The sequence below is a fragment of the Tursiops truncatus genome, chromosome 17 (genome assembly GCF_011762595.2).
Source record: "Tursiops truncatus isolate mTurTru1 chromosome 17, mTurTru1.mat.Y, whole genome shotgun sequence".
Lineage (NCBI taxonomy): Eukaryota > Metazoa > Chordata > Mammalia > Artiodactyla > Delphinidae > Tursiops > Tursiops truncatus.
In genome coordinates, this window is record NC_047050.1 from 42,446,779 (window position 1) to 42,474,585 (window position 27,807).

At 35.4% G+C, this 27,807-nt stretch overlaps 1 protein-coding gene and 1 long non-coding RNA gene across 8 annotated transcripts in view; one reads left to right on the plus strand and one right to left on the minus strand.

The window, feature by feature from the left end:
* Positions 1 to 27,807, plus strand: part of VPS13B (vacuolar protein sorting 13 homolog B) — a 797,029-nt gene that overhangs the window by 322,838 nt on the left and 446,384 nt on the right. For all 7 annotated transcript variants that reach the window (XR_012327280.1, XM_033843006.2, XM_073794628.1 and 4 more), the window contains one exon: positions 27,348 to 27,475. Coding sequence is in view for 6 of the 7 variants with exons in the window: in XM_033843006.2 (XP_033698897.1) it covers positions 27,348 to 27,475 (128 nt within the window). In the remaining variant the exon portion in view is untranslated. The remainder of the gene's footprint in view (positions 1 to 27,347; positions 27,476 to 27,807) is intronic.
* Positions 6,698 to 10,361, minus strand: LOC141276920 (uncharacterized). Its single transcript, XR_012327286.1, has 2 exons — positions 10,223 to 10,361; positions 6,698 to 8,230 (listed from the first exon to the last, which is right to left on the minus strand). It is a non-coding gene; the product is annotated as an uncharacterized lncRNA (long non-coding RNA).

Sequence of the window (27,807 nt, forward strand, 5' to 3'; positions counted from 1 at the left end):
GATATCCTTGAAAATAGCATTGGAAACAAAGGCATTGACTGCCTCTACTTGTAAGACAGGCAAAAACACAAGAGACCCATGGAAAATCATCTCCCAATAATATCATTATATTCCTTCTTAAAGTGAATTCTTGCAATCCACCCTACATCTCAGTCTTCTTTCCTTCCCCCTTCTATTTGTTAGCTAGATCACCTATGCAAATATAAAATATATTCTTCCATAAAACAATTTCTTTTATTTCCTTTTGTGTAATTAAAAACCCACTTTTTTATTGTTTTATTTATTAAAAAAATTTTTAACATCTTTATTGGGGTATAATTGCTTTACAATGGTGTGTTAGTTTCTGCTTTATAACAAAGTGAATCAGTTATACATATGCATATGTCCCCATATCTCTTCCCTCTTTTGTCTCCCTCCCTCCCGCCCTCCCTATCCCACCCCTCTAGGTGGTCACAAAGCACCTGGCTGATCTCCCTGTGCCATGCAGCCGCTTCCCACTAGCTATCTATTTTACGTTTGGTAGTGTATATATGTCCATGCCACTCTCTCACATTGCCACAGCTTACCCTTCTCCCTCCCCATATCCTTAAGTCCATTCTCTAGTAGGTCTGTGTCTTTATTCCTGTCTTGCCCTTAGGTTCTTCATGACCATTTTTTTACTTAGATTCCATATATATGTGTTAGCGTATGGTATTTGTTTTTCTCTTTCTGACTTACTTCACTCTGTATGACAGACTCTAGATCCATCCACCTCACTACAAATAACTCAATTTCGTTTCCTTTTATGACTGAGTAATATTCCATTGTATATATGTGCCACATCTTCTTTATCCATTTATCTGTTGATGGACTAAGATCAGGAGCAAGACAAGGTTGCCCACTCTCACCACTATTATTCAACATAGTTTTGGAATTTTTAGCCACAGCAGTCAGAGAAGAAAAAGAAATAAAAGGAATCCAAATCAGAAAAGAAGAAGTTATGATTTCATTTTAAGTAGTGTTTTAAATTTCTAATGTTTTCCCTTAGTTATTCAGATTTATTCCATATAACTCATATATCCCCAACCATATTAAAAAAGGTTTTATATTTTCAGTAACTCGAAAATACTTACTGAATATCTATAATGGGCAAGACTCTGTTATAAGTAATTTTGAGGGTAGGAATATTAATAAGACATGATCCCTGCCCTTAAGGAATTTAAAATATGATCATATACACAAGGAAGTTCAAGCTAACATTTGTGGTTTAGAAGAAAAGTTAGTTTCCTTACCATATTTATAAACAACAGCAGTAAAAATGCTAACATACATTTTTGTGGAGTTTTATACATAACTATTATTCTGTGTTCTATTACTTTTCTTAAAATAGGATGTTATGTTTATTTTATGGAATCATTAGACTTCCACCTGTCAGTATCCACAGCCTTTTGATATGTTGAGATTTTCTTTACCAATTGATAAAAATGCTTTTGCTTATTTTTTGTATTATAGGAGGATGATCTGTAACTTGTATTGATTTTTTAATATAAAATTAGATATTTCCTTTCGATACCATGCTAGGTTTCAGACTTTAGATCTCTTGAACTGGTAGGTTACATAATGGTTTATAAATATCACCTCTTAATAAGATAAAATAAATGTCCACTAAGTATCAACTGATAAAAATAAGTTTAATTTTATATGCATATTAACCACATATTCTGACCTCCTGCTTTACTATTTAGTCCAGTTTTTTAAATCACACTTGATAATTGATGTAAAGTAATTGTTAAGGATGACTAAAAATGACAGAAAATACTTATGATTTAAATGAAATTACATGACAGAACTATGTAGAAAATATCATAGATTTTAGAATGCATTTGCTATGCATGGAGAAGTTTCATAGATAAATTCACATCTCGTATCGGTTACCTATCAATTCATGAATATCGGTTAATATCTGAGATTTATTTTGCTTTCATATACTTTCCCACTTAATTATAAGAAATTAATATTTTATTTTGAATAAATTAAGAAAAACCCCAAACATAATTTCTCATCAGTAATTATTACTTTATAATCTAAAAACATAAACACATTATTCTTTTTTAAAAATTTTATTTATTTAGTCTTTAAATTTTATTGGAGTATAGTTGATTTAAAATGTTATATTATTTTCAGGTGTACAGCATAGTGGTTCAGTTATACATATACATATATTCATTCTTTTTTAGATTCTTTTCCCATATAGGTTATTACAGAATGTTGAGTACACTTCCCTGTCCTATACAGTAGGTCCTTGTTGGTTATCTATTTTATATATAGTAGTGTGTGTGTGTGTGTTAATCCCAAGCTCCTAATTTATCCCTCCCCCCCACATTTCCCATTTGGTAATCATAAGTTTGTTTTTGAAATCTGTGAGTCTGTTTCTGTTTTGTAAATAAGTTCATTTATATCATTTTTCAAAATTAGATTTCACATATGAGTGATATCATATGATATTTGTCTTTGTCTGTCTGACTTACTTCACTCAGTATGATAATCTCCAGGTCCATCCATGTTGCTGCAAATAGCATTATTTTGCTCTTTTTTATGGCTAATATTCCATTTTAAATATGTACCACATCTTTATCCATTCCTTTATTGATGGACATTTAGGTTGTTTTCATGTCTTGTCTATTGTAAATAGTGCTGCAATGAACATTGGGGTGCATGTATCTTTCCGAATTATGGTTTTCTCTGGATACATGCCCAGGAGTGGGATTGCTGGATCATATGGTATCACCTCACACTGGTCAGAATGGCCACCATGAAAAAGTCTACAAACAATAAATGCTGGAGAGGGTGTGGAGATAGGCGAACCCTGCTACACTGTTGGTGGGAATGTAAATTGGTACAGCCACTATGGAGAACAGTATGGAGGTTCCTTAAAAAACTAAAAATAGAAGTAACATAGGATCCAGCAAATAACACATTATTCTTTATTTCAAATTACAAATGTGAACTGTGGTTCTTTGCATTTGAGTTGTGGATATTTGCTTTTTCTGTCTTTAGTGTTTCCCCATCTCTAGAACCCGTAGGTTATATATCCTGTAGGTATTTTCCTTATAGGTGAGGATGTCTGTGTATCACCAGATATTTACTCAAGCAAGCATAACAACGAACAGTTATCAAATTGATGCCTGTGCTTGCTTGTTTTTGGACTGTGGGCATTTGTAGAAAGTAAAAATCCCTGGGTATAACATTTCTACTTTCTGACCAATGTATCTTTGCCTCTTGGATGCCACCATTTTCACTTCTTTGGAAAGCTTGTTGGTATTGTTCTCTCTTTTCTTGAGAATGCTCTGTACTAATCATTTTCTTTATTTAGAATTATGTTTCAAAATTTTCTGTTTTATATTTAATTAGAGTATACAGTTCCTGTTTTGGTTTTAATTTAAAAATGCTTTATGAGTCCTTTGAATTTGTATCTACTTCTAAATGTGGTTATCACTATTTTAATTATTACTTACATTGTATCATAAGCTATAATGAATTTGGTAAGGTATTCATAGCCTTTTACAAACCTTTTTTCTTGTTGTTTTTGTTTTACTTTTGCCATCTTAACCTTTTTAAGTGTACAGTTCAGTTGTGTTAAGTATACAGATGGTCCCCAACTCATCATGGTTTGACTTACAGATTTTTGACTTTATGATGGTGTGAAAGCAATATGCATTCAGTAGAAGCCATACTTCGAATGTGAATTTTGATCTTTTCCCAGGCTAGCGATATGAGGTGGGATTCTCTGGTGATGCTGGGCAGGGGCAGTGAGCCACAGCTTTCAGTCAGCCATGCAACCATGAGGGTAAACAACCAAAACACTCGCAACCATATGACCATTTTTTTATTTACTCTCAGTACAGTATTCAGTAAGTTACATGAGTTATTCAATTATATAGTATAAAATAGGCTTTGTGTTTGATAATTTTGCCCACCTGTAGGCTAATATAAGTGTTCTGAGCACATTTAAGGTAGGCTAGGCTAAGCTCTGAAGTTCAGTAGGTTAGGTGTATTAAATGCATTTTCAACTTAAGATATTTTCACTTTATAATGGGTTTATCAGGACATAACCCATTGTAAGTTGAGGAGGATGTGTATTCACATTGTTGTGAAATGCACGTTTTAATTTTTTAACTGAATTTTACAAGTGGAGAAATGTGTTAATTTATGCTTGAATTCTTATTAAAATAATTTTTAATTTTTACATTCTCAACCTAAGGTCCAAAGTTGGTCTTAAGTTCATCCCCAAGTTATATAGTAGTATTGGCACATGAAGACTGAGGCTTGGTGATATTGCACTGGGCTTGATTTTGCTTTTTAATTATTCATCAAGAAGCAGACATTCTCTTCCAATCTCAATTAACCAATCTTAAGTAGCTGGCTGCAGGGGGAACATGTGCTTGATGGCTGGAAATGTGTTGACAGCAGAACAGCACTGTTTCAGTGATATAGGCACGTAGGGCAGGCCAAGCCAGAATAAAAGCATGTTTCACATGAAGATAATGTATTATCACAAAATTCTAAATGATCTTCTAGAGAATCTGTATATCCTTCAAAACAAGGAAACCACTAAAAACTATGACATCTGTTTACCCTATGTTTTGGAAATGTTATGAACATTAAATTGGAACTCTTGATGAAAATGTCTGTAATGGAGATGAAAACTTTAAAAAGCAGGATCCTTCATAAATGATAGCTCTTTAAAAAATACTAGCCATTTTTATCTTACATGTTTACATATTACCTCTTAAGTCTAAAGCACTGTAAGTACATAGTTAAAATACTAGAAGGCCTTTTAATTTGACTCCTTAAATAATACCAAGATAATAGTAAATGAACACCTGATAATTGATGTAAATTTTAGTAGATAATGCCACAAATTAAACGTATAAAACTTTAGCTTCTGACTGTGATGGAAGAACAGGGACTAGATTTATATTCCTGTTGTAAATAACTAATAAACTGGTCAAAATATATGGGAGAACAAAAAAAGTTTCTAGACATCGGACAGTAGGCAGTGCAGTACTGTGATCCCTTGTTAAAGGGAAGCAAATGAGTTGAGCCCTAGGATTATCCTGGCTTTTTGGCTGAAGGCACATTCCAGACCACAGAGCAGGGTGGGATGTATCAAGCTGAACTCAGCTGTCTTGCTGAATTGAGGTTTAGGGAAGCAAAGGGATTGAAGTATAAGGAAGCAGAGATGACTGGAAATTATGGGACAGAGTTTCAGAGAGAGAAAGCTCTGCAGAAAAAGAGCTTCAAAGATCAGTGATAGATTTCTCCTTGAGTATTTGCTGAATAGTAAGCTGTGCCTGAATAGGATGAGACTCCACAAAGTTGGGCAAAGGATGACCAAGGACCTATGGTCTGAATGATTCCCAGAGCTCACACATGGCTAAAAGGCATTCAGGTTCCCACTGTGCTTAGTTCACAATTCCAACTGACCATTCGGGACACTCAGTGAAGACCCCAAAAAGATGACACCTCAGTATTGGAGCTAAACTTTCCATAGAGTAAAGCCTACCTAGACTCACCTTAAACACACTTTAAAAAAGCCTCTGAAGAAACCAAAACAGTGAGTGAGTTTACTGCTGGCCAAATGAAGCTCAGTGCTATTAAGAAGAATACAACAAGATCCAGATACGTAACAACTTAGAAGTCACAGTGTCAAGCATCCAACCCAAAACTATTAGAGATGCAAAGAAGCAGGCAACTTTGACAAGGAGGAAAACTAGCAATAGAAATAAACTGAGAAATGACAGATGATAGCATTAGCAGGTATATTAAATACTTGTACATTAAAACAGGTACTATAACTGTTCAGATGTTTGAGTAAAGATGAATACAATTTGGAGAGAAATAGAAGATATAAAAAGGAACCGAGCCCAACTCTAGAGATGAAAAATATAATATCTGATATCAGATACTCACTGGGTGGAATTTGCAGTAAAGTAGACATTGCAGAAGAAGAAATAATAAACTTGAAGGCATAGCAATAGAAACTTGCCAAATTGGAGCACAAAAAGAATAAAGGGGAAAAACGTACAGAGCTTTAGTGAACTGTCAGATGATAATTAAGGTAGTCACAGTAGATCTCACTAAAAGTTCATATTTGACTAGATACTTGAAGCAGGTGAGGGAGTGAGACATGTAGATATCTGTAGAAAACTCATATAGGATTATATGTATCTCCAGGAAATTGGATACATATAATCCCACATACCCCTTCACTTAATAACTAAGGAGACTGAGTCTTTAAGAGGTCAACTTACCCAAGGTTAGAAAATATATATAGATATATTTTTTTGCCATACGTGGGCCTTTCACCGTTGTGGCCTCTCCCGTTGCGGAGTAGCAGGCTCCGGACGCGCAGGCTCAGCCCCCATGGCTCCCGGACCCAGCTGCTCCGCGGCATGTGGGATCCTCCCGGACCGGGGCACGAACCCGTGTCCCCTGCATCGGCAGGCGGACTCTCAACCACTGCGCTACCAGGGAAGCCCCAGTTAGAAAATACTTAATGGTACTTTTTAAAAATGTAATTTCTAGGTTATAATAGTCATTTTGTGATTATTAGCTGCCTCTTTCATTCCTTAATGGCATAACCAGCCCTAAAATGAGGTCTATGTAAAAATTCCTCTCTAAAACCTAATATATAACCAGCCAACTTCAGAGTATCTTTTTCTTTTTTTTTTTTTTTTTTTTTTTTTGTCAAAGGAATTGTTCTAAATTTTCAGCCCAGTTCCATTGGACTAAGCTAGTTAAGAATTTTGTGTCAGAGCTACCAACATGAATATACTGGGAAACAACTCACCTCTGTGATGAGCGTGGGGGTTCTGCCTGGCTTTAATCGGGTGTCACTTCAGTGGTTCAGTTCCTGGCATAAACTCCAAAGGGAAACACTACTCCTGACACGTTTTTTCTTCCCTGATATGTCCTTAAATATATCCTGGAGTCATTCATGCTTCCAACAAAATTAAATTAAATATTTATTATGTTTCAGATATTTAAAGTTTTTGTCTAGCATATGGAAATTCTATTTTATTTAGTTCTCAAAGAGAATTAAATATGAAAAATCCTGAAATTTGAAAAGCACTTTGTTACTTTGTTTATGTTACAGATAGTGAAAGTTTTCAGACTTCCTTTTATTTTAAAGAATCTTTCTTTTGACAATGAACTTGGGCTATTATGTAGAATATTTCTAATTATGTTTTTTTCCTGACCTGATTTCAAAATATAGTATTTTTAAACTAAGCAATAATTTAACTATAATTTTTAAGATTGTATTAAATTTGGCTGAAGGTATCAGAAAATCCTCAATAACAGTGATTTAAACAAGATTGAATTTTTTTTGAAAATATGTGGAAATAATGTAATTTATCAAGGACTTGTATCCAAAATATATACGGGACTCTCAAAATTCAATAATTAGAAAACGACAACCCATTAAAAAATTTAACAAAATTTTTGAACAAGTACTATACCAATAAAGTTATATGTATGGTAAATAAGCACAGAAAAAGATGCTCAACGTCAGTAGTCACCAGGGAAATGCAAATCAAAACCACAATGAGCTACCACTACACACCCTCCAGAACAGACAAATTTAAGAAGACTGACCATACCCAACACTGGTGAGGATATACAGCACCTAGAAGTGTCATATACAGCTGGTAGAACTGTAACATAACAAAGTCACTTAGAAAAACAGTTTGGTAGTCTCTCAAAAAATTAAACATATATCTACTTATGATGTCCTTTCAGTATTTACCTAAGAGAAATGAAAGCATGTGTCCATACAAAGACTTATACTTAAATGTTCATAGCGGCTTTTTTTAAAAAAAAAAAAAAAAACAAGATTGAATTTTGTGTCTCTCATGTGAAAGCTTTGAGTAGGCATCCAGAGGTGTTAAGGTTCTCTAAGATCAGGTACTTTCTTATTCCCCATGGGTGGCCTGTGTTGCCACACTTGCCTTATGGTCCACATGGATGCTTCAGCCATTTATCATATCTACATTTCAATGAGTGGGAAATGAGTAAAGAGGATGCTTTTATTTCTTTAAATATTGTACAGAAGTTGCACCCCTCACTTTTGCTTCACTTCTCTTGGCCAGAAATTTATCACATGATCATATGTAGCTATGCAGGGGTCTCAGGCTGGTAGTCTCTATTCTTTAAGGCCACACACCTGGCCAAAACGTGTGGCTTTTATCTAAGAAAAAAGGGGAGAATAGATATTGGAGGTTATTTAGCTGTCTTTGCCACAACAACTTAAAATAGAATGTTACAAGCTGAGTTTTAGAAGAGAAATAGGAAATAAACATTTTTCTTTTAGTGGGGATACCAGAAGACATAGCTGGTAAAAGTATTTTCATGTCTGAGGTGTGGTTTGGGTTTTTCTCAATGAGAGATAACAGGTTTGGGAGTTATCACCATATGGATTGTAGTCAAAGCCACAGAGTGCATGATCTCTCAAGGAGACCATGCACAGCAAGATGAGAAGAAAGCCCAAAATTAAATTCTGAGCAACTTTTCATTAAAGAGTAAGGAGTAGGAGCCAATGGAGAAGATTGAGAAGCTTCATTCTGAGAAGTAGGCAACAAAGGAACGTATGATATATATATATATGACACAAATGAAAAGTTTCAAAAAGAGGGTGTCTAACTGCATGCTATGCTGTAAAGTCGTCAAGAAAAATGAGGCTGAAAAACTTTAGTTGGCCAAGGTCAGTTGGCCAGAGGAGCTTTGGTTGTTAGGGGATGAATGGGAGTTGAGCATGTAGGGATAGCCTCTGTATACCACGCTTTCAGGAAATTGGACCCTGGAGAAACTTGGGTATGTCAGTAGTTACAGTGAAGCAAACAGGAGAGAAGAAAAAATTAGAGCAACAGTAAAGTTTGGAATAATTTATATACTGAGATCACAGGTCAGATAGAATGTAAGATCTTATAAACAGATAAAAGATTTAACAGATAATTGCCACTTCCTCTGAGAAAGAGGTAAGAAGATAAAGTATATACCATTATATGTCAGTTTAGTTAATTTTCTCTCCACAAACAAGTATTTATGCAGGATAAGTATTGTTATCTTTGCACTGTTACAGAGAATGTAAGAGATTAGGAAATGTATAATTTTTTCAAGTCAAGCTCCTTGTTTTTCACATACAAGGAATATGTTCCTTATACGAAAACAGGACATGACATTACACTTTACCTTCAGTTTTTTTTTAATCAGTTTAATGTATTACTCCAAGTTTGAAATTTCTTCATCGTAAAAAAAAAATCATTCTATCCAAGGCAGTATAACTTGTAGGATGGTTTTAAGGAAGGAGATTTCCAAATTTTACTAGTAATATTTGCTCCTGAAGGCACTGATGTATTTTGGATTCTAACTTTTTAATAATTGTGGATTGTAAGTAAAATGGGTCATACCAATATAGTTATCCATCTAAAAATGTTTAAGCAATCCTTAATTTGATTAAGCTTGAATGTTGAGCAGGTATGTTCCTAATTATAGTGTGGAAATAGTATTACTATACAAGAAATACACTTTTGTGGATTTATGTATATTAGAAGTTTGCTCACTTTAATCATGTAGCTTAGCATAAAATTCCATTCCTTTGTGATTAATTAGATATTTAGTTTCATTGGAAAATATTAAAGCATGAGAGTACACACTAATGCATAATATGTAATTGATTTTATTCTCTCAGGAGTAAAATATGGTTTAAAAAACATTTTCCCCTTATGGAATAGAGAAAGGTTTAAAATGCATTGAAGGGGACCTTCATGATGGCAGAGGAGTAAGACGTAGAGATAACCTTCCTCCCCACAACTACATCCGAAATACATCTACATGTAAAACAACTCCTAAGAACAGCTACTGAACGGTGGCAGAAGATTTCAGACTTCCCCAAAAGTAAGAAACTCCCCACGTACCTGGGAAGGGCAAAAGAAAAAAGACAAAAAAAGAGACAAAAGAATAGGGATGGGACATGCACCTCAGAGGGAGCTGTGAAGGAGGAAAAGTTTCCACACACTAGGAGGGCCCTTCACTGGTGGAGATGGGGAGGTGGGAGGGAGGGAAGCTTTGGAGCATGGAGGACAGCTCAGCAACAGGGGTGCAGAGGGCAAAGCGGAGAGATTCCCGCACAGAGGATCAGAGCCAACCAGCACACACCAGCGCGAGAGGGTTGTCTGCTCACCTGCCGCGGCTCGGGCTTCGGCGGTTGGATCCCAGGGAGTGGACTGGCGTTGGCTGCATGAACACAGCCTGAAGGCGGCTAGTGCCCCACAGCTAGCTGGGAGGGAGTCCGGGAAAAAGTCTGGAACTGCCTAAGAGGCAAGAGACCATCGTTTCGGGGTACGTGAGGAGAGGGGATTCAGAGCACTGCCTAAACAAGCTCCAGAGATGGTGTGAGCTGCGGCTATCAGCGCGGACCCCAGGGACGGGCATGAGATGCTAAGGCTGCTGCTGCAGCCACCAAGAAGCCTGTGTGCCAGCACAGTCACTGTCCACACCTCCCTGTCTGGGAGACTGTGCAGCCTGCCACTGACAGGATCCCATGATACAAGGACAACTTCCCTGGGAGAACACATAGCGTGCCTCAGGCTGTTGCAACATCTTGCCGACCTCTGCCTCCGCAGGCTCGCCCCACATTCCGTACCCCTCCCTCCCCCTAGACTGAGTGACTCAGAGCACCCTAAGCAGTCGCTCCTTTAACCCCCTCCTGTCTGGGCAAAGAACAGATTCCAGAGGACGACGTACGCACAGAGGCAGGACCAAATCCAAAGGTGAACCCCAGGAACTGCAAACAAAGAAGAGAAAGGGAAATTTCTCCGAGCAGCCTCAGGAGCAGCAGGTTAAATCTCCACAATCAACTTGATGTACCCTGCATCTGTGGAATACCTGAATAGACAACGAATCATCCCAAAATTGAGGCAGTGGACTTTGGAGCAACTGTAGACTTGGGGTTTGCTTTCTGCATCTAATTTGTTTCTGGCTTTATACTTATCTTAATTTAGAATTTAGAAGTTATTTTCATTGGTAGATTTGTTTATTGATTTGGTTGTTCTCTTTCTTTGTGTGATTTTGTCTGTATAGCTTTGCTTTTACCATTTGTCCTAGGGTTCTGTCAGTCATGTTCTGTTTTTTTTTTTTAAGTATAGTTTTTAGTGCTTGTTATCATTGGTGGATTTGTTTTTTTGGTTTGGTTGTGCTATTCCTTCTTTCTTTCTTTTTATATTTTTAATTTTTTTATTTTTAATAATATTTATTTTATATTTTAATAACTTTATTTTATTTCCTTCCTTTCTTTATTTTTTTTTTCTCCCTTCTAAGCCATGTGGATGACAGGGTCTTAGTGCTCTGGCTGGGTGTCAGGTCTGAGCCTCTGAGGTGGGAGAGCAGAGTTCAGGACACCGGTCCACCAGAAACCTCCCCCCTCCACGTAATATCAAATGGCAAAAGCTCTCCCAGAGCGCTCCATCTCAACGCTAAGACCCAGCTCCACTCAGCAACCAACAAGCTACAGTACTGGACACCCTATGCCAAACAATTAGCAAGACAGGAACACAAACCCACCTATTAGAAGAGAGGCTGCCTAAAATCATACTAAGTTCACAGACACCCCAAAACACACCACCAGACGTGGTCCTGCCCACCAGAAATACAAGATCCAGCCTCATCCACCAGAACACAGGTACCAGCCCCCTCCACTAGGAAGCCCCCATAACCCACTGAACCAAACTTACCCACTGGGGCTGGACACCAAAAACAGCAGGAACCACGAATCTGCAGACTGGGAAAAGGAGACCCCAAACACAGTAAGTTAAGCAAAATGACAACACACAGAAACACACAGCAGATGAAGGAGCAAGGTAAAAAGCCCACAGGATCAAACAAATGAAGAGGAAATAGGCAGTCGACCTGAAAAAGAATTCAGAGTAATGATAGTAAAGATGATCCAAAATCTTGGAAATAGAATGGAGAAAATACAAGAAACGATTAACAAAGACCTAGAAGAACTAAAGAGCAAACAAACAATGATGAACAACACAAGAAATGAAATTAAAAATTCTCTGGAAGGAATCAATAGCAGAATAACTGAGGCAGAAGAACAGATAAGTGACCTGGAAGACAAAATAGTGGAAATAACTACTGCAGAGCAGAATAAAGAAAAAAGAATGAAAAGAATAGAGGACCATCTCAGAGACCTCTGGGACAACATTAAATGCACCAACATTTGATTTGTAGGGGTCCCAGAAAAAGAAGAGAAAAAGAAAGGGACTGAGAAAATATTTGAAGAGATTATACTTGACAACTTATAATATGGGAAAAGAAATAGTCAATTAAGTCCAGAAAGTGCAGAGAGTCCTATACAGGGTAAATCCAAGGAGAAACATGCCAAGACACATATTAATCAAACTATCAAAAATTAAATACAAACAATAAATATTAAAAGCAGCAAGGGACATGCAACAAATAACATACAAGGGAATCCCCGTAAAGTTAAGAGCTGATCTTTCAGCAGAAACCCTGCAAGCCAGAAGGGAGTGGCAGGACATATTTAAAGTGATGAAAGGGAAAAAACTACAGCCAAGATTACACTACCCAGCAAGGATCTCATTCAGATTCGACGGAAAAATTAAAACCTTTACACACAAGCAAATCTAAGAGAATTCAGCACCAACAAATCAGCTTTATAAAAAATCCTAAAGGAATTTCTCTAGGCAGGAAACACAAGAGAAGTAAGAGACCTACAATAACAAACCCCAAACAATTAAGAAAATGGTAATAGAAACATACATATCGATAATTACCTTAAATGTAAATGGATTAAATGCTCCAACCAAAACACATAGACTGGCTGAATGGATACAAAAACAAGACCCGTATATATGCTGTCTACAATAGACTCACTTCAGGCCAAGGGACAGACACATACAGACTGAAAGTGAGGGGATGGAAAAAGATATTCCATACAAATGGAAATCAAAAGAAAGCTGGAGTAGCAATTCTTGTATCAGACAAAGTAGACATTAAAACAGACTACTACAAGAGACAAAGAAGGACACTGCATAATGATCAACAGATGAATCCAGAAAGAAGATATAACAATTGTAAATATTTATATACCCAACATAGGAGCATGACATCAATACATAAGTCAAATGCTAACAGCCATAAAAGGGAAAATCGGCAGTAACAGAATAATAGTAGGGGACTTTAACACCCCATTTTCACCAATGGACAGATGATCCAAAATGAAAATAAATAAGGAAACACAAGCTTTAAATGATATGTTAAACAAGCTGTACTTAATTGATACTTATAGGATATTCCATCCAAAAACAACAGAATACACTTTCTTCTCAAGTGCTCATGGAACATTCTCCAGGATAGTTCATATCTTGGGTCACAAATCAAGCCTTGGTAAAGTTAAGAAAATTGTAGTCGTATCAAGTATCTTTTCCTACCACAATTCTATGAGACTAGATATCAATTACAGGAAAAAATCTATAAAAAATACAAACACATGGAGACCAGACAATACACTACTAAATAACGAAGAGATCACTGAAGAAATCAAGAGGAAATCAAAAAAATACCTAGAAACAAATGAAATTGAAAATACAATGACTCAAAACCTATGGGATGCAGCATAAGCAGTTCTAAGAGGGAAGTTTATAGCAATACAATCCTACCTCAAGAAAGAAGAAAAATCTCTAATAAACAACCTAATCTTACACCTAAAGCAGCATTTAGAGAAGCAAGAACAAAAGCAATCAGAGAAGGAAACAGAAGGATGAACCAAAAAACCCCAATGTTAGTGAAAGGAAAGAAATCATAAAGATCAGATCAGAAATAAACGAAAAAGAAATGGAGGAAATGATAGCAAAGATCAATAAAACTAAAAGCTCGTTCTTCGAGAAGATAAACAAAATTAATAAACCATTAGCCAGACTCATCAAGAAAAAAATGGAGAAGACTCAATAAATTAGAAATGAAAAAGGAGAAGTAACAACTGACACTGCAGAAATACAAAGGATCATAAGAGATTACTACAAGCAGCTATATATGCCAATAAAATGGACAAGTTGGAAGAAATGGACAAATTCTTAGAAAAGCACAACCTTCCGAGACTGAACCAGGAAGAAACAGAAAATATAAACAGACCAAACATGAGCACTGGAATAGAGACTGTGATTAAAAATCTTCCAACAAACAAAAGCCCTGGACCAGATGGCTTCACAGGCGAATTCTATCAAACATTTAGATAAGAGCTAGCACCTATCCTTCTGAAACTCTTCCAAAATATAGCAGAGGGAGGAACACTCCCAAACTCATTCTATGAGGCCACCATCACCCTGATACCAAAACCAGATAAAGATGTCACAAAGAAAGAAAACTACAGGCCAGTATCACTGATGAACATAGATGCAACAATCCACAACAAAATACTAGCAAACAGAATCCAACATCCATGATCAAGTGGGATTTATCCCAGGAAGACAAGGATTCTTCACTATATGCAAATCACTGTGATAAACCATATTAACAAGTTGAAGGATAAAAACCATATGATAATCTTAGTAGATGCAGAAAAAGCTTTAGACAAAAGTCAACACCCATTCATGATAAAAACCCTCCAGAAAGTAGACATAGAGAGAACTTACCTCAACATGATAATGGCCATATATGACAAACCCACAGCCAACATTGTTCTCAGTGGTGAAAAACGAAACCATTTCCACTAATATCAGGAACAAAACAAGGTTGCCCACTCTCACCACTGTTATTCAACATAGTTTTGGAAGTTTTAGCCACAGTGATCAGAGAATAAATTAAAAGGAATCCAAGTCGGAAAAGAAGAGGTAAAACTGTCACTGTTTGCAGGTGACATGATACTATACATAGGGAATCCTAAAGATGCTACCAGAAAACTCCTAGAGCTAATCAATGAATTTGGTAAAGTAGTAGGATATAAAATTAATGCACAGAAATCTTTTGGATTCCTATACACTAATGATGAAAAGTCTGAAAGAGAAATTAAGGAAACACACACATTCACCATTGCAACATAAAGAATAAAGTACCCAGGATTAAACCTACTTAAGCAGACAAAAGACCTTTATGCAGAAAACTATAAGACACTGCTGAACGAAATTAAAGATGATACAAATGGGTGGGGAATATACCATGTTTTTCTATTGGAAGAATCAACATTGTGAAAATGACTATACTACCCAAAGAAATCTACAGATTCAGTGCAATCCCTATCCAACTACCAATGGCATTTTTCACAGAACTCGAACATAAAATTTCTCAATTTGTATAGAAACACAAAAGACCCCAAATAGCCAAAGCAATCTTGAGAAAGAAAAATGGTGCTGGAGCAATCAGGCTTCCTGACTTCAGACTATACTACAAAGCTACAGTAATCAAGACAGTATAGTACAGGCACAAAAACAAAATATAAATCAATGGAACAGGATAGAAAGCCCAGAGATAAACCCACGCACATATGGTCACCTTATCTTTGATAAAAGAGGCAAGAATATACAATGGAGAAAAGACAGCCTCTTCAGTAATTGGTGCTGGGAAAATTGGACAGCTATATGTAAAACAATGAAATTACAGCACTCAACACCATACACAAAAAATAAACTCAAAATGGATTAAAGACCTAAACATAAAGCCAGACACTATAAAACTCTTAGAGGAAAACTTAGGCAGAACACTCCAACATAAATCACAGCAAGATCCTTTTTGCCCCACCTCCTAGAGAAATGGCAGTAAAAATAAAAACAAATGGGACCTAATGAAACTTAAAACCTTTTGCAAAGCAAAGGAAAACATAAGACGAAAAGACAACCCTCAGAATGGGAGAAAATATTTGTAAATGAAGCAACTGACTAACGATTAATCTCCAAAATTTACAAGCAGCTCATGCAGCTCAATATCAAAAAAAAAAAAACAACCCAATCCGAAAATGGGCAGAAGACCTAAATAGACATTTCTCCAAAGAAGACATACAGATTTCCAACACACATATGAAAGGATGCTCAACATCACTAATCATTAGAGAAATGCAAATCCAAACTCCCATGAGGTATCACTTCACAGCAGTTAGAACGGCCATCATCAAAAAATGTACAAACAATAAATACTGGAGAGGGTCTGGAGAAAAGGGAACCCTCTTGCACTGTTGATGGGAATGTAAATTGAAACATCCACAGTAGAGAACAGTATGGAGGTTCCTAAAAATGTAGAAATAGAACTACCATATGACCGAGCAATCCCACTACTGAGCATATACCCTTGAGAAAACCATAATTCAGAAAGAGTCATGTACCACAGTTTTCATTGCAGCTCTATTTACAATAACCAGGACATGGAAGCAACCTAAGTATCCATCGACAGATGAATGGATAAAGAAGATGTGGCACATATATACAATGGAATAAAACTGAGCCATAAAAGGAAACGAAATTGAGTTATTTGTAGTGAGGTGGATGGACCTAGAGTCTGTCATACAGAGTGAAGTAATTCAGAAAGAGAAAAACAAATACTGTGTGGTAACACATATATATGGAATCTAAAAAAAAAAAAAAAAATGGTTCTGAAGAACCTGGGGGCAGGACAGGAATAAAGACACAGACGTAGAGGATGGACTTGAGGACATGGCGAGGGGGAAGGTTAAGCTGGGACGAAGTGAGAGAGTGGCATGGACATATAAACACTACCAAATGTAAAATAGATAGCTAGTGGAAAGCAGCCACATAGCACTGGGAGATCAGCTTGGTGCTTTGTGACCACCTAGAGGGGTGGGATAGGGCGGGTGGGAGGGAGGAGATATGGGGATATATGTATATGTATAACTGATTCACTTTGTTATAAAGCAGAAACTAAGACACCATTATAAAGCAATTATACTCCAATAAAGATGTAAAAAAAAAAAAAAACAAGTACAGAGAATACAGACTATTTGAAAATAGTTCATCTTTAGAGTATTAGTCTTCAAACTTTTTTCTCAGTACTTTCCTATCGGTAAAAAATTTCAATTAAGCATCCATAGTATATCATTTATTGATTTATGCATTAAATGTGTGTATCACTATATTAATATAGAGCATGTAAGAAAATTTTAATTTTAAAATTTGTCTTATTATTCTGATAGAATTTTAATAATACATCAATAATATTGTAGTGAGAGTAATATTGTGCTTCATTTAAAAAGTTTAATACTTTAATTATAACAAAGTATTAAACTTTAATTTAGTTTAATACTCTTACAATAACAACTTCAAGATTTAATTCTTAATTCAGTTTATTTCAATAATTAATTTTAATGGCTGACATAATTGAAAAGCCACCTCGCTGAGATTCATCGATCCGAGAGGGGAAATGGCATCATTGATGCACTCAGGACAATTATTTTTCATTCTCATCCATTTTGAAACTGTCTAGTACATTTCCGTCTTTCTTATATAAATAAGGTATTCTTTCCATCTTTAATGGCAAGATGTTGCCTTTTTCTTTTAAATAAGTTAGTGGCATCTTTCTGTATTATTATTTTTTAGTTAGTGGTATCTTTAATTTGTACGTTTGGCCATGTGTGTTTTACAGGAATCTTTTAAAAGTATATATCCAAATTATGAGGATTACTTTAGTTAAAGGTATATAATATAATTTAGTTAAATGTAGATAACAAAATTTATAAATTTGATTAACTGTGTATATGTAAATTGTAATATGCCGCAGTTAACTGAAAATAAAGAGAGAAGGGCCCCTGCCAGTTCCTTCCTGTTATTGAACGTCTACTCTTCCTTCAGTATATTTAATGTAGTATTATGTGTTTCCTTCTGACATGGGGAAGAGCCTCAGTGTTATTCTACTTTACTAAATATCAACTGTATGTCTTTCTCATTTTTAGATAAAAGTAAATATGAATAAATATTCTCATATTTGTCCCCTACAGCTCAATGGATGGTCTCGTAGTTTTGTGCACCACATATTTGGAGGACACTGCTATATTGGGATCCTATTATCTGGAAGTTTAGCATAACCTAGAGGAAGTCTGTCATATGGGGCCCAGGTGGGAGGGTCGCAGGGAGCCAAGTTGAACTGAGAAGAGTATTGGCTAGTGTAAAGTATTGGCTAATATAGTTCAGGAAATCTTCTGGGGTGGAGAATAGATTAGAGGAGTAAAAACATCAATAGCATCTCCCAATATGCAGGCTTAGGCAGAAAGGCACTGGGATAATGACCAGTAAATGTGGTAATGGAAGGAGTGAGAACCAGGTGAGCTAGGCAGAGCATGAAGGTGAGTAGTTCTTGAGGAAGTAAGCCCCATGATACTCTTAAAGCATTTTATGGCACTTCGGAGCCTATGCGGGCTGTGTAATGATACTACAAGGGCTGGGCAGTTGCAGCTACTAACTTTGCCTGGTTTTCTCCTAATAGGTGATTCCTTTACAACAGAAGACACATTTCTAAATTAGAAAGGGCTCTTTGATAGCAAGAGACAAAAACTGTATTCAAATGATTTTAAATTAAAAAAAGGGGGGGATATTTATTGATTCTGATAACCAAAATGGTAAGAAAGGCAAATGCAGTACAAATCTTTTCTTTGAAATGACTTAGAATCAGACTCCACACCGTGAGAACTCTTGTCTTTTCATGTTGGCTTCTCTTTCTCTTACTGAACATATTTTTTCTTTGACCTAGCAGTGTACGTGGCTATGGTACCTCTGGACTCATGTACTTAACTCTCTCTGATCAAATAGATAGTGATCTGGTCCAGTATTTGTTGAAAAAATACTTGAAGTGGTTTTTGTTTGGCCTGTCATGGCTCATGTGCATACATCTTGGACAATTCACTGTGGCCAAGGAGGTTAGTCATTATGATTTTCCCAGTGGCAGCCAGGTTGGGCCATGTGTCCACTTCTGTGTTCAGGGGCATGAGATATGATACCAGAATATGTAGGGATAGCAGAAACATGGTTCCTGGGGATAATTTTTGAGAGTCAGTCAGCTATCCCAATTCATGTCTACTAATTTTTCATTTTATAGTTAGTCACAGCAGCTTTAAAACACAAAATGTTGATTATATAACACTTAGACTAACTCACATCCATGCATTTCTGTTTTGATAGGAATAAGGTAAATAAATTATGAAGGTGTTGCACCCATGAGTGGAGGGCAGGGAGAAAAATTATTTAGAAGAGAAAGACATGGAATGTGTAATATTGCAGAATTTATGACAGGTTTTCATTTGTTTCTCAACCTAGAGTTTATTCAATTGGGGAAAAGGAATTAGGAGGTGTTTTGTTATATACAGTTTTGAAAATACAGTTCTGCTTTGCACAATTTATTAATTTTGCAACTTTGTTTCATTATAAACAATTTTTTAACAGATCATTAGTTATCATAACACAATCTAAAACCTGTCAGTTAATTTTAAAGTTCTTTGAGAACATATTGTGATGTTAATAAGTGCATAGAAAGGTTTTCAAATATAAAGTTCTTCTTTGGAAATAAGTAAGTTATTCTAGTTTTTACACAAACTGGCAAGAATTCAGCAAAAGTTCAACCAAATTGTTTTGTATGCAGTCTTCTCCCCCCCACCCCCCGCTCCCTTTTTGCAGTCAGAACAAGATTATAGTTTCCAGATGAAATTCTGAATGTCACATAGTGATGACATATATTTTCCTGGTTGGCTCGGCATGAGATGCAATTTTGCATGCCATGTCACGCTGACTTGCAGAATCCAAAAGCCATTATTTCCCAAGGGGCTTTCAGGAGTGATAGTATCAAATGTAGTTTGTATTTTGATGAAAATCTCGGGCATTATTGCAGTTTCTATGGCAAGTTGCTTAAAGGTTTATATATTATCCAAACTCCACAAATTTAAAAATAGAATTACTATGTAAAGGTCACTTTTTCTTCACGTTATTTAATTTTATATTGCCGGCTAGAGTTGCCAAAAATCATGATCAGTGTAAAATATAGATCGAGAATTAGGAAGGTATAGTAGAAAAACCAGTGGATTAGTGACCAAAAAAACCAGTTTTTGACTCAGTTCCTCTCCCTTTTCAAGCTAACCTCAGACAGCCACATTTTTTATTCATTTATAAAATGGTAATAAGTATACCCAACTATCTCACAGATCTAAGTCTTGTTATAAGACTTAAATAAAGTAAGATATGTGAAAGTTCTATAAAGTGGTAAAATACAATTCAGATAAAAAGTAAAGAAGACATTTTTTTATGTTTGCATTTTAAAAGGAAAGCTATAGGGTTCAAGCAAGGTGAAGCTTATTTTATCTATTAGTTTTTGACACTACAGTGTAATTTTATTTTTTCTTTATTTGATCTTAATCATCTTAAACCTGCCTTAAAACCCAGTATTTCCATTCATGCCTACATAATATTTATTTCACACTGATGATCTTTCTATTTTACATCTGTTTTAACTGGCTTGCTTTATTATACCAGTCTTTTATTTATTTTTTCTTCTTCTTTTTCTTTTTTTAAAGGTGTCTCACATTCAGTTGCCTAGACATCTCTGTGTATCTTACAGGCCCCTAAAGCCTAACATGTATCAAATCTGTACAACTCTGTACCTTCCCCTACCACTATTGACCATGTTGCTCAAGGCCGAAACCCAGGACTCATCCTTAGTGTCGCCTCCTCCTGTCCGTTCTGCCTCCAAGTTATAGTCTTTTTGTTTCAGTCTGTTTGTATGTTGCTTCCCTAGTCAGAACCATATAATTACTTATACACAGTAAAGTGAGGGTGTGCTAATTAGTCTCACTGGTATCGTTTCCAGATTATCTCATCATCAATTGTTTAGATGACAGCAAGTCATCTTATTAAAAATCTAAATTGGATCATTTTATTCCCTACTTGAAATGCTTTTGTGACTTCCTATTGCACTTAAGATAAAATCGAAACTCCTTACCAAGGCTTACATAGTTTGACCTGACCTAGTCTCTGTTGGGTTCTTCCATTCCATCTTTTGTCATTTTTGCTACATTGATCCTCCTTCATTCCTTCAAACACTACATGCTTTTTCTTGCCTGGGATCTTTTGCATATTCTGTTTCTGTTTCCATTGCTGTTTTCATAACTATGTACTTTTCATACTCTGAGTTTTTATTTAAATGTTATCCTCTCAGTAAAGGAAGCTTTCCTTTTAAGTCTTTCTAAAATAGGTCTGTGCCACTCCTCAAAGATACGCTACCATAGCACCTCTTTTCTGTTCTCATAATGTGTATCATAGTTTTCCCTTTTTTTTCTGTCTCTTCATCCAGAGTGTATGTCAGGGGCTGTATTTGACTAATATACTTTTGTATTCCCAGAATCTAACAGCTCTTTCTGGCATTGGGCAAACAGTAAATAATTGTTGCATGAATGAATAAATTATTTTTCTTTTATTATTTTTATTTAGGGGCTTAATAATCACATTCCTTAACATTATTTACCTTCTGTCCTTTAATTGATTTAAATTGATGTCCTGTAACTTTTCAAATCTGTTCCCAGATTTCCCAGGGATATTTATTGAATATTTGGCAGAAGGTAGCAGCTTGTGGTACACTTCAAATTGGCACACATAGTCTTTCAGGGTATTCCTGCTACATCAGAAATTTACGTATATTTAAAAATGTTTAACTATGATAATAGTCCAGGTACAACCTGAGATATTGAGGTAGATTTTTATCTTTAGTCAGATAATCAGTAAGTATAACTTTGAGTTCTTTCAGTGTTCTTAGCTCTGTGCTAAGTACTTTGGGAAATTATGAGATTATAGAGGAAGGGCCAAATCTAATTTGGGGAATTCAGTGACCATTTCTCAGGAAATGGCATTTAAGGTAGAACTAAAACAACAGGTTGATTGTGATAGAAAAGGAGTCATTTTGTTTCAGATCTGGTAAGCTTCAAGTTCTTTTCTATGTCTTATAATCAATTAATGTTTAATCATTATTCTCTGTATTTAAAGTACTTTAATGAACTTTTTAATATACATTACAACATTTAACGTGAACAGTATTCTTGACATTGGATATAATTATTATTAACTTCTGACACTTAGATTAAATTGCTTTCCCAAAGCCATATGGCAACTGGCACAGCTGAAACCAGAAGTTGACTTTAAGTGTGGTACTTTCTGCATGGCATAAAAATGAAGGAATAATATTGTATCAAGTTGGATGATACATGCCTAATAAGTGATTATTTTAACCAGTAAAGTCTGGGTCTCAAGATTACCTTATTTATTGTTGAAAACAAGAAATGTAATGGATATCAGACTACAACCTTAAATGTAGGGTTTATATAGCTCCAGTGAGAATGAACAAATATATTTTCTGAACTATTTGCAGTACCAGGATCCTTAGTAGAAATATACATTTACCATGTATTTGGTAGAAATGGAAGCCACTGCACAAGGTATGAAAAAACAGAAGAGGCATCACAGCATAGTAGTTAAAAAGCCTGGACTTTGGAGTTAGACTGCCTAGTTTCTTATTCCAGCTTTGCCGCTTATCAGCTGGGTGACTTAGGATAGGTTACTTAACCTCTCTGTGATCAGTTTTCTTATCTGAAAATGGTGATAATAAGAGTAAATAATAGTGTCTTCCTCATGGAGTTGTTATGAGGTTTAAATTGGTGAATATTTGTAAAGCGCTTATAGCAGTCCCTGGCATGTAGTAGATGTTACAGAAGTTTCGGTTAAATAAAGTATGGCTCAAGATTGGCAGTTTTATAGAGTATACATGTGCTACCTGTAAAATATACATGATTACAGAAAAGAAATTTTTCTCTTTTTTAAAAACAAACTTGTCTTCCCATTGTCTTTTAGATAATATGATGGATTGAAAATTAGTATATCCAGGAATCTAAGAATGGTTCTGAAGAACCTAGGAGCAGGACAGGAATAAAGATGCAGACGCAGAGAATGGGCTTGAGGACATGGGAAGGGAGAAGGGTAAGCTGAGACGAAGTGAGAGAGTGGCATGGACATATATATACTACCAAATGTAAGGTAGATAGCTAGTGGGAAGCAGCCGCATAGCACAGGGAGATCAGCTCGGTGCTTTGTGACCACCTAGAGGGGTGGGATAGGGAGGGTAGGAGGGAGACGCAAGAGGGAGGAAATATGGGGATATATATATATATATGTATAGCTGATTCACTTTGTTATAAAGCAGAAACTAACACACCATTGTAAAGCAATTATACTCCAATAAAGATGTTTAAAAAAAAGAAAATTAGTATATCCAAAATAGTGTGCTTTTACACTTCTAATAGCCAGATCATGCTATTTAATGAGAATTTTAAACTGATTGTGTTTTTCATAGCTTTTTGGAAAGCACTTTTAAGCCACATATAGATTTCAGCACCTCCTTTAACTTCTTAAATCATTCTATCAGCAAATTCAGCATTTACAATAAACGTGTGGCTTTTTTGGTTAATAGTGACTTGAAATATTACTTAGCAATCAGGTAATGGTGTCCCATCTGCTTGATAATATTATCATTTATTAGATGGATTTATTTTCAGACTGTGATAACGTATTCATACAACACTAATATTCTGTATCAGTAGATTTTAAAATTTGACCATAAGCAACTTTTGTGGAAACCTTTGGTATCCATGGTTTCAAAGAGTTTTAAAATTTGGTCTTGGGACTCCCCTGGTGGTCCAGTGGTAAAGAATCCGCCTTCCAATGTAGGGGATGTGGGTTCGATCCCTGGTCAGAGAACTAAGATCCCACATGCCGCGGGCAACTAAGCCCGCACCCCGCAGCTACTGAGATAGTGTGCCTCAGCGAAGATCCCACGTGCCAAAAACTACAGAGCTCCCACTCTCTGGACTCCACACACCACAACTAGAGAGAGAAAACCCTGATACCACAACTAGAGAGAAGCCCTCATGCCTCAACGAGGACCCCGCGTGCTGCAATGAAGACCCGACGCAACCAAGAAAAAACAAAAAAATTTGTCTGCATTAAAAAAATATATATTTATAGAATTTATTTTCTAGAGCAGTTTTAGACTCACATTTAAATTGAGGGGAAGATTCAGAGATTTCTCACATATCCCCTGCCCCTACACATGCATAGTCACCCTCACTATCAAAATCCCCCACCAAGGTGGTACATTGTTATAATTGATGAATTTATATTGATACATCATTATCACCCAAAGTCCATAGTTTTCATTAGGGTTCACTCATGGTGTTATACGTTCCTTCAGTTTGGACAAATGTATAATAACATGTACCCTCCGTTATAGTGACATACAGAGTAGTTTCACTGCCCTAAAAATTCTCTGTGCTCTGCCTGTTGCTCCTCTCTCCTTCCTAACTATTGTCTCCATAGTTCTGCCTTTTCCAGAATGTCATATATTTGGAATCATACAGTATGAAGCCTTTTCAGATGGGCTTCTTTCACTTAGTAATATGCATTTAACTTTCCTCCATGTGTTTTTATGGCTCATTTCTATTAAGTAATGTGTAATACTCCATTTTCTAGGTGTACCGCATTTTTTCTAGCAGTTTACCTACTGAAGGACATCTTGGTTGCTTCCAAGTTTTGGCGATTATGAATAAAGCTTCTCTAAACAGTTGTCTGAAGGCTTTTATGTGGTTGGTCTACATTTAAGTTAGTTATTTAAATTGGCAGAGTTCTGTAATGAGTTTATGTAGCCATTTTCTTCTCATAACTGCTAAAATATAAAAGAATAACAATGAAGTCCAAGTAAATGGAAAGTAAATTAAGGTGTGTTTTATTTAAAAAATTATAATAGGTAATTCATTGTTGTAAAACATTAATTCTGAAATATACAGTAAAAAGTTAAACACTTCCTCCCCCTTACTCCTCATCAATTCCATTTTACTGTCCTCAGAGGTAACCTCTGTCAAGGGTTTGTATTTTACCCTTCTATGACTCTTTCTGTGTATGAGATAGACAGATACATGCTCAAACTCACATAGTGTTTTAAAAACATATTTGGATTATACTACACATATATATATTTTTTTCACTTCATAAGATAGCAAAAATATGATTTCTGTCATATGTTTAACTGTTCCTCATTTTTAAATGATTGAATTACCATCCTTATGACAGGTATTCCAAAGTTAATTTAACCATTTCTTTTTTGATGGACAGATAAGTTGCTTAGCACTTTCTTTCTCCCCTACCCCTCCCTCCCTCCCTCTGTTTCGCTATTTCAACTAATACTGCTGATACTAAACATTTTTATAAATTGTTGGTATTCATGTCTCATATGTTTTAGTATTTCTGTAGCATAGGGTCTTAGAAATGAGATTATTTTTTAGAAAAAACTTGCATGTTTAAATTTTGATAAATACAAAATGTCCTGTCTTGTAATTCCACTCTATGGACTATACTAATTTATATTCCCTGTATATGAAACATTCTAACAAGGAGCTTAGATAATGTTGGATTTTTAAAAATACGAATTAACTCTTTAAAATGTTTGCCAAATGACAGTTGAAAAGGATATCTGATTGTTGCCTTAATTTTTATTTCATTGTTAGCAAAGTTGAGCGTCTCTTAATAAGTTTATTGGCCAAATTATATTTTTCTATGAATTATCTGTTCATATTCTTTTCCATTTTTTGTTGTTGTTTATCCATATGCTACTTGGATATCTTCATCTGAACATGTAATGAAAATCTCAACCTGACGGTTCTAAAACTAAATTTCTTTTCTTCTTGATTCTTCTCCCCGTACAGCTCCATTCTTCCATTTGATCAGATGTAAAACCTTGGAGGCATCCTTGTTTTGCTTTTCTCTCTTACTGAACTTCTAGTCCATCAGTAAATTGTGTTGGCTGTATCTTGGAAATGGATACAGGAACACTGTTTCTTCCTACCTCCATTGCTACTACCATCTCTCACAACTTGTCTTCCTGTTTTGATACTTGATCTATGTAGACAGTTTTCTGCACAGTCACTAGAGAAGTTCTCTTAAAATAATGTCCATTAATTTCATGAATGTATTTAGAATCCATTTTCATATCCTGGCTCCCTCGAAGTAAAACCCAGCCTCCTTACCATGGCCTATGTAAGCCCTGTATGATTTGGTCTCTGTTGATAGCTCTGACCTTGTCTCGCACTTCTCTCTTACTCTGTTCTAGCCATCCTTGCTTTTATACTGTTGCTTGAAAATCCTAAGTACACTCCCATCCTGGGCCTTCACATTGTTGTTCCATCTGCCTAGAATGCTCTGCTTCCAGCTCCATGGGTCTCTCTCAAACTGTTTTTGTTTCTTTTAAACAAACAATTTTTGAATTTCTAATATGTATAATGTGGTAGACTGTGGGATTATGAGAATAAAAGGTTTATGCTCCATGCTGTTAAGATATTGTAAATCTGCAAATATGTGACCCAAATTGAGAGGAGAGGGAAAGTATGCCTAGATACAGCAATTGTCATTCTCATAGTGGTGATATGGTAGCAGTTACTTTGGAGACCGTCCTATGATCATCAAACCTAACTTAGTAAAAGTCTTGAAAAGCAAGATCTGATTTATTTATTTTATGGTATTTAAAATAGCACCTATAAATTATATGTTTGCATTAACTTAAAATATATAAATACATATGGATCTGTCCAGATATAATATATTGTTATAAATATTTAATTTCTGAAATTTACATTATAAAAATTGTCAAAGTTCTCTAAGTTCTTTATTTTAGATGAACAAAATTTTTCTTAACATATATCTGCCTTTTATGTGTTCAATGCTTCTTTTGCTTACCATCAAAAAATAAAGAAAAAAGAAAAAAAATTGAGAGATACTATGAGTAAGCTTTTGTTATCAAGACAATTCACATACGGGAAGATACATTTTATATCAATTTTGGATGAAGCAAGTGCTTTGTAGTTGAATTTTCTTTCTCATCAAGTAAGATTTTTATTGATGTATTAACTTCATGCTGAGAAACGAACAGATTGTTAGGTTACCATTTAATAAATTTTCACAATATAAACACATCCATGTATTAAAAAAATAGAACATTACCATTGCTCCACAAACCTACCTCCCAATCATCAATCCCTGACAAGTCATCAACACTCTCTTGAGTTTTAACAGATGAGGTTTGCTTGGTTTTGAATAATTGTAAAAATCAGTAATTCTTTAAGATAAAATGATCTAATATATTTTATAATCTCATATAGAAGTTTTAATTTTAAGCAAGGAAAGAAATAATATTGGAAGTATTTTCTGTATATTTATGTGAAACTATAAGGTACATTTATGTTAAATAACTCTAGCTATTCTTATTCTTAGAATCCAGACCATTGTCAGTTCCTGTGAAAGCCATGCTGAATATAGCTGAAGGCTGTAGAAGTCCTGAAGAAAGAATGAAGGAGTTTATTGGAGTAGTATGGAATGCAGTAAAGGGTCTCACACTGCAGGTAAAATGAAAGTTAGAAGTATCATGGTTTTAATTTTTATGATTCTTTTTAATTTTCAGAACCTTTAATATTGGTAAAATTTTCTCACTGGTGACACTCATGTATACCATCTCATTTCATAATTTAAATAAAAACTATTGGTGCACTTTGCGTATTATTAATAAAATGATATGAAACATATGCTCTTCCTGATAAAGTTATAAAATTACACAAATTTTGAAATGTTATTTGAATTAAATAATTCGTTTTACTTTTTGTTTCTTTTAAGCATTATTTGAAATATTTTAAATGGTCAATATACCAATAACATTCTTATCTCAGTACTGAAATAA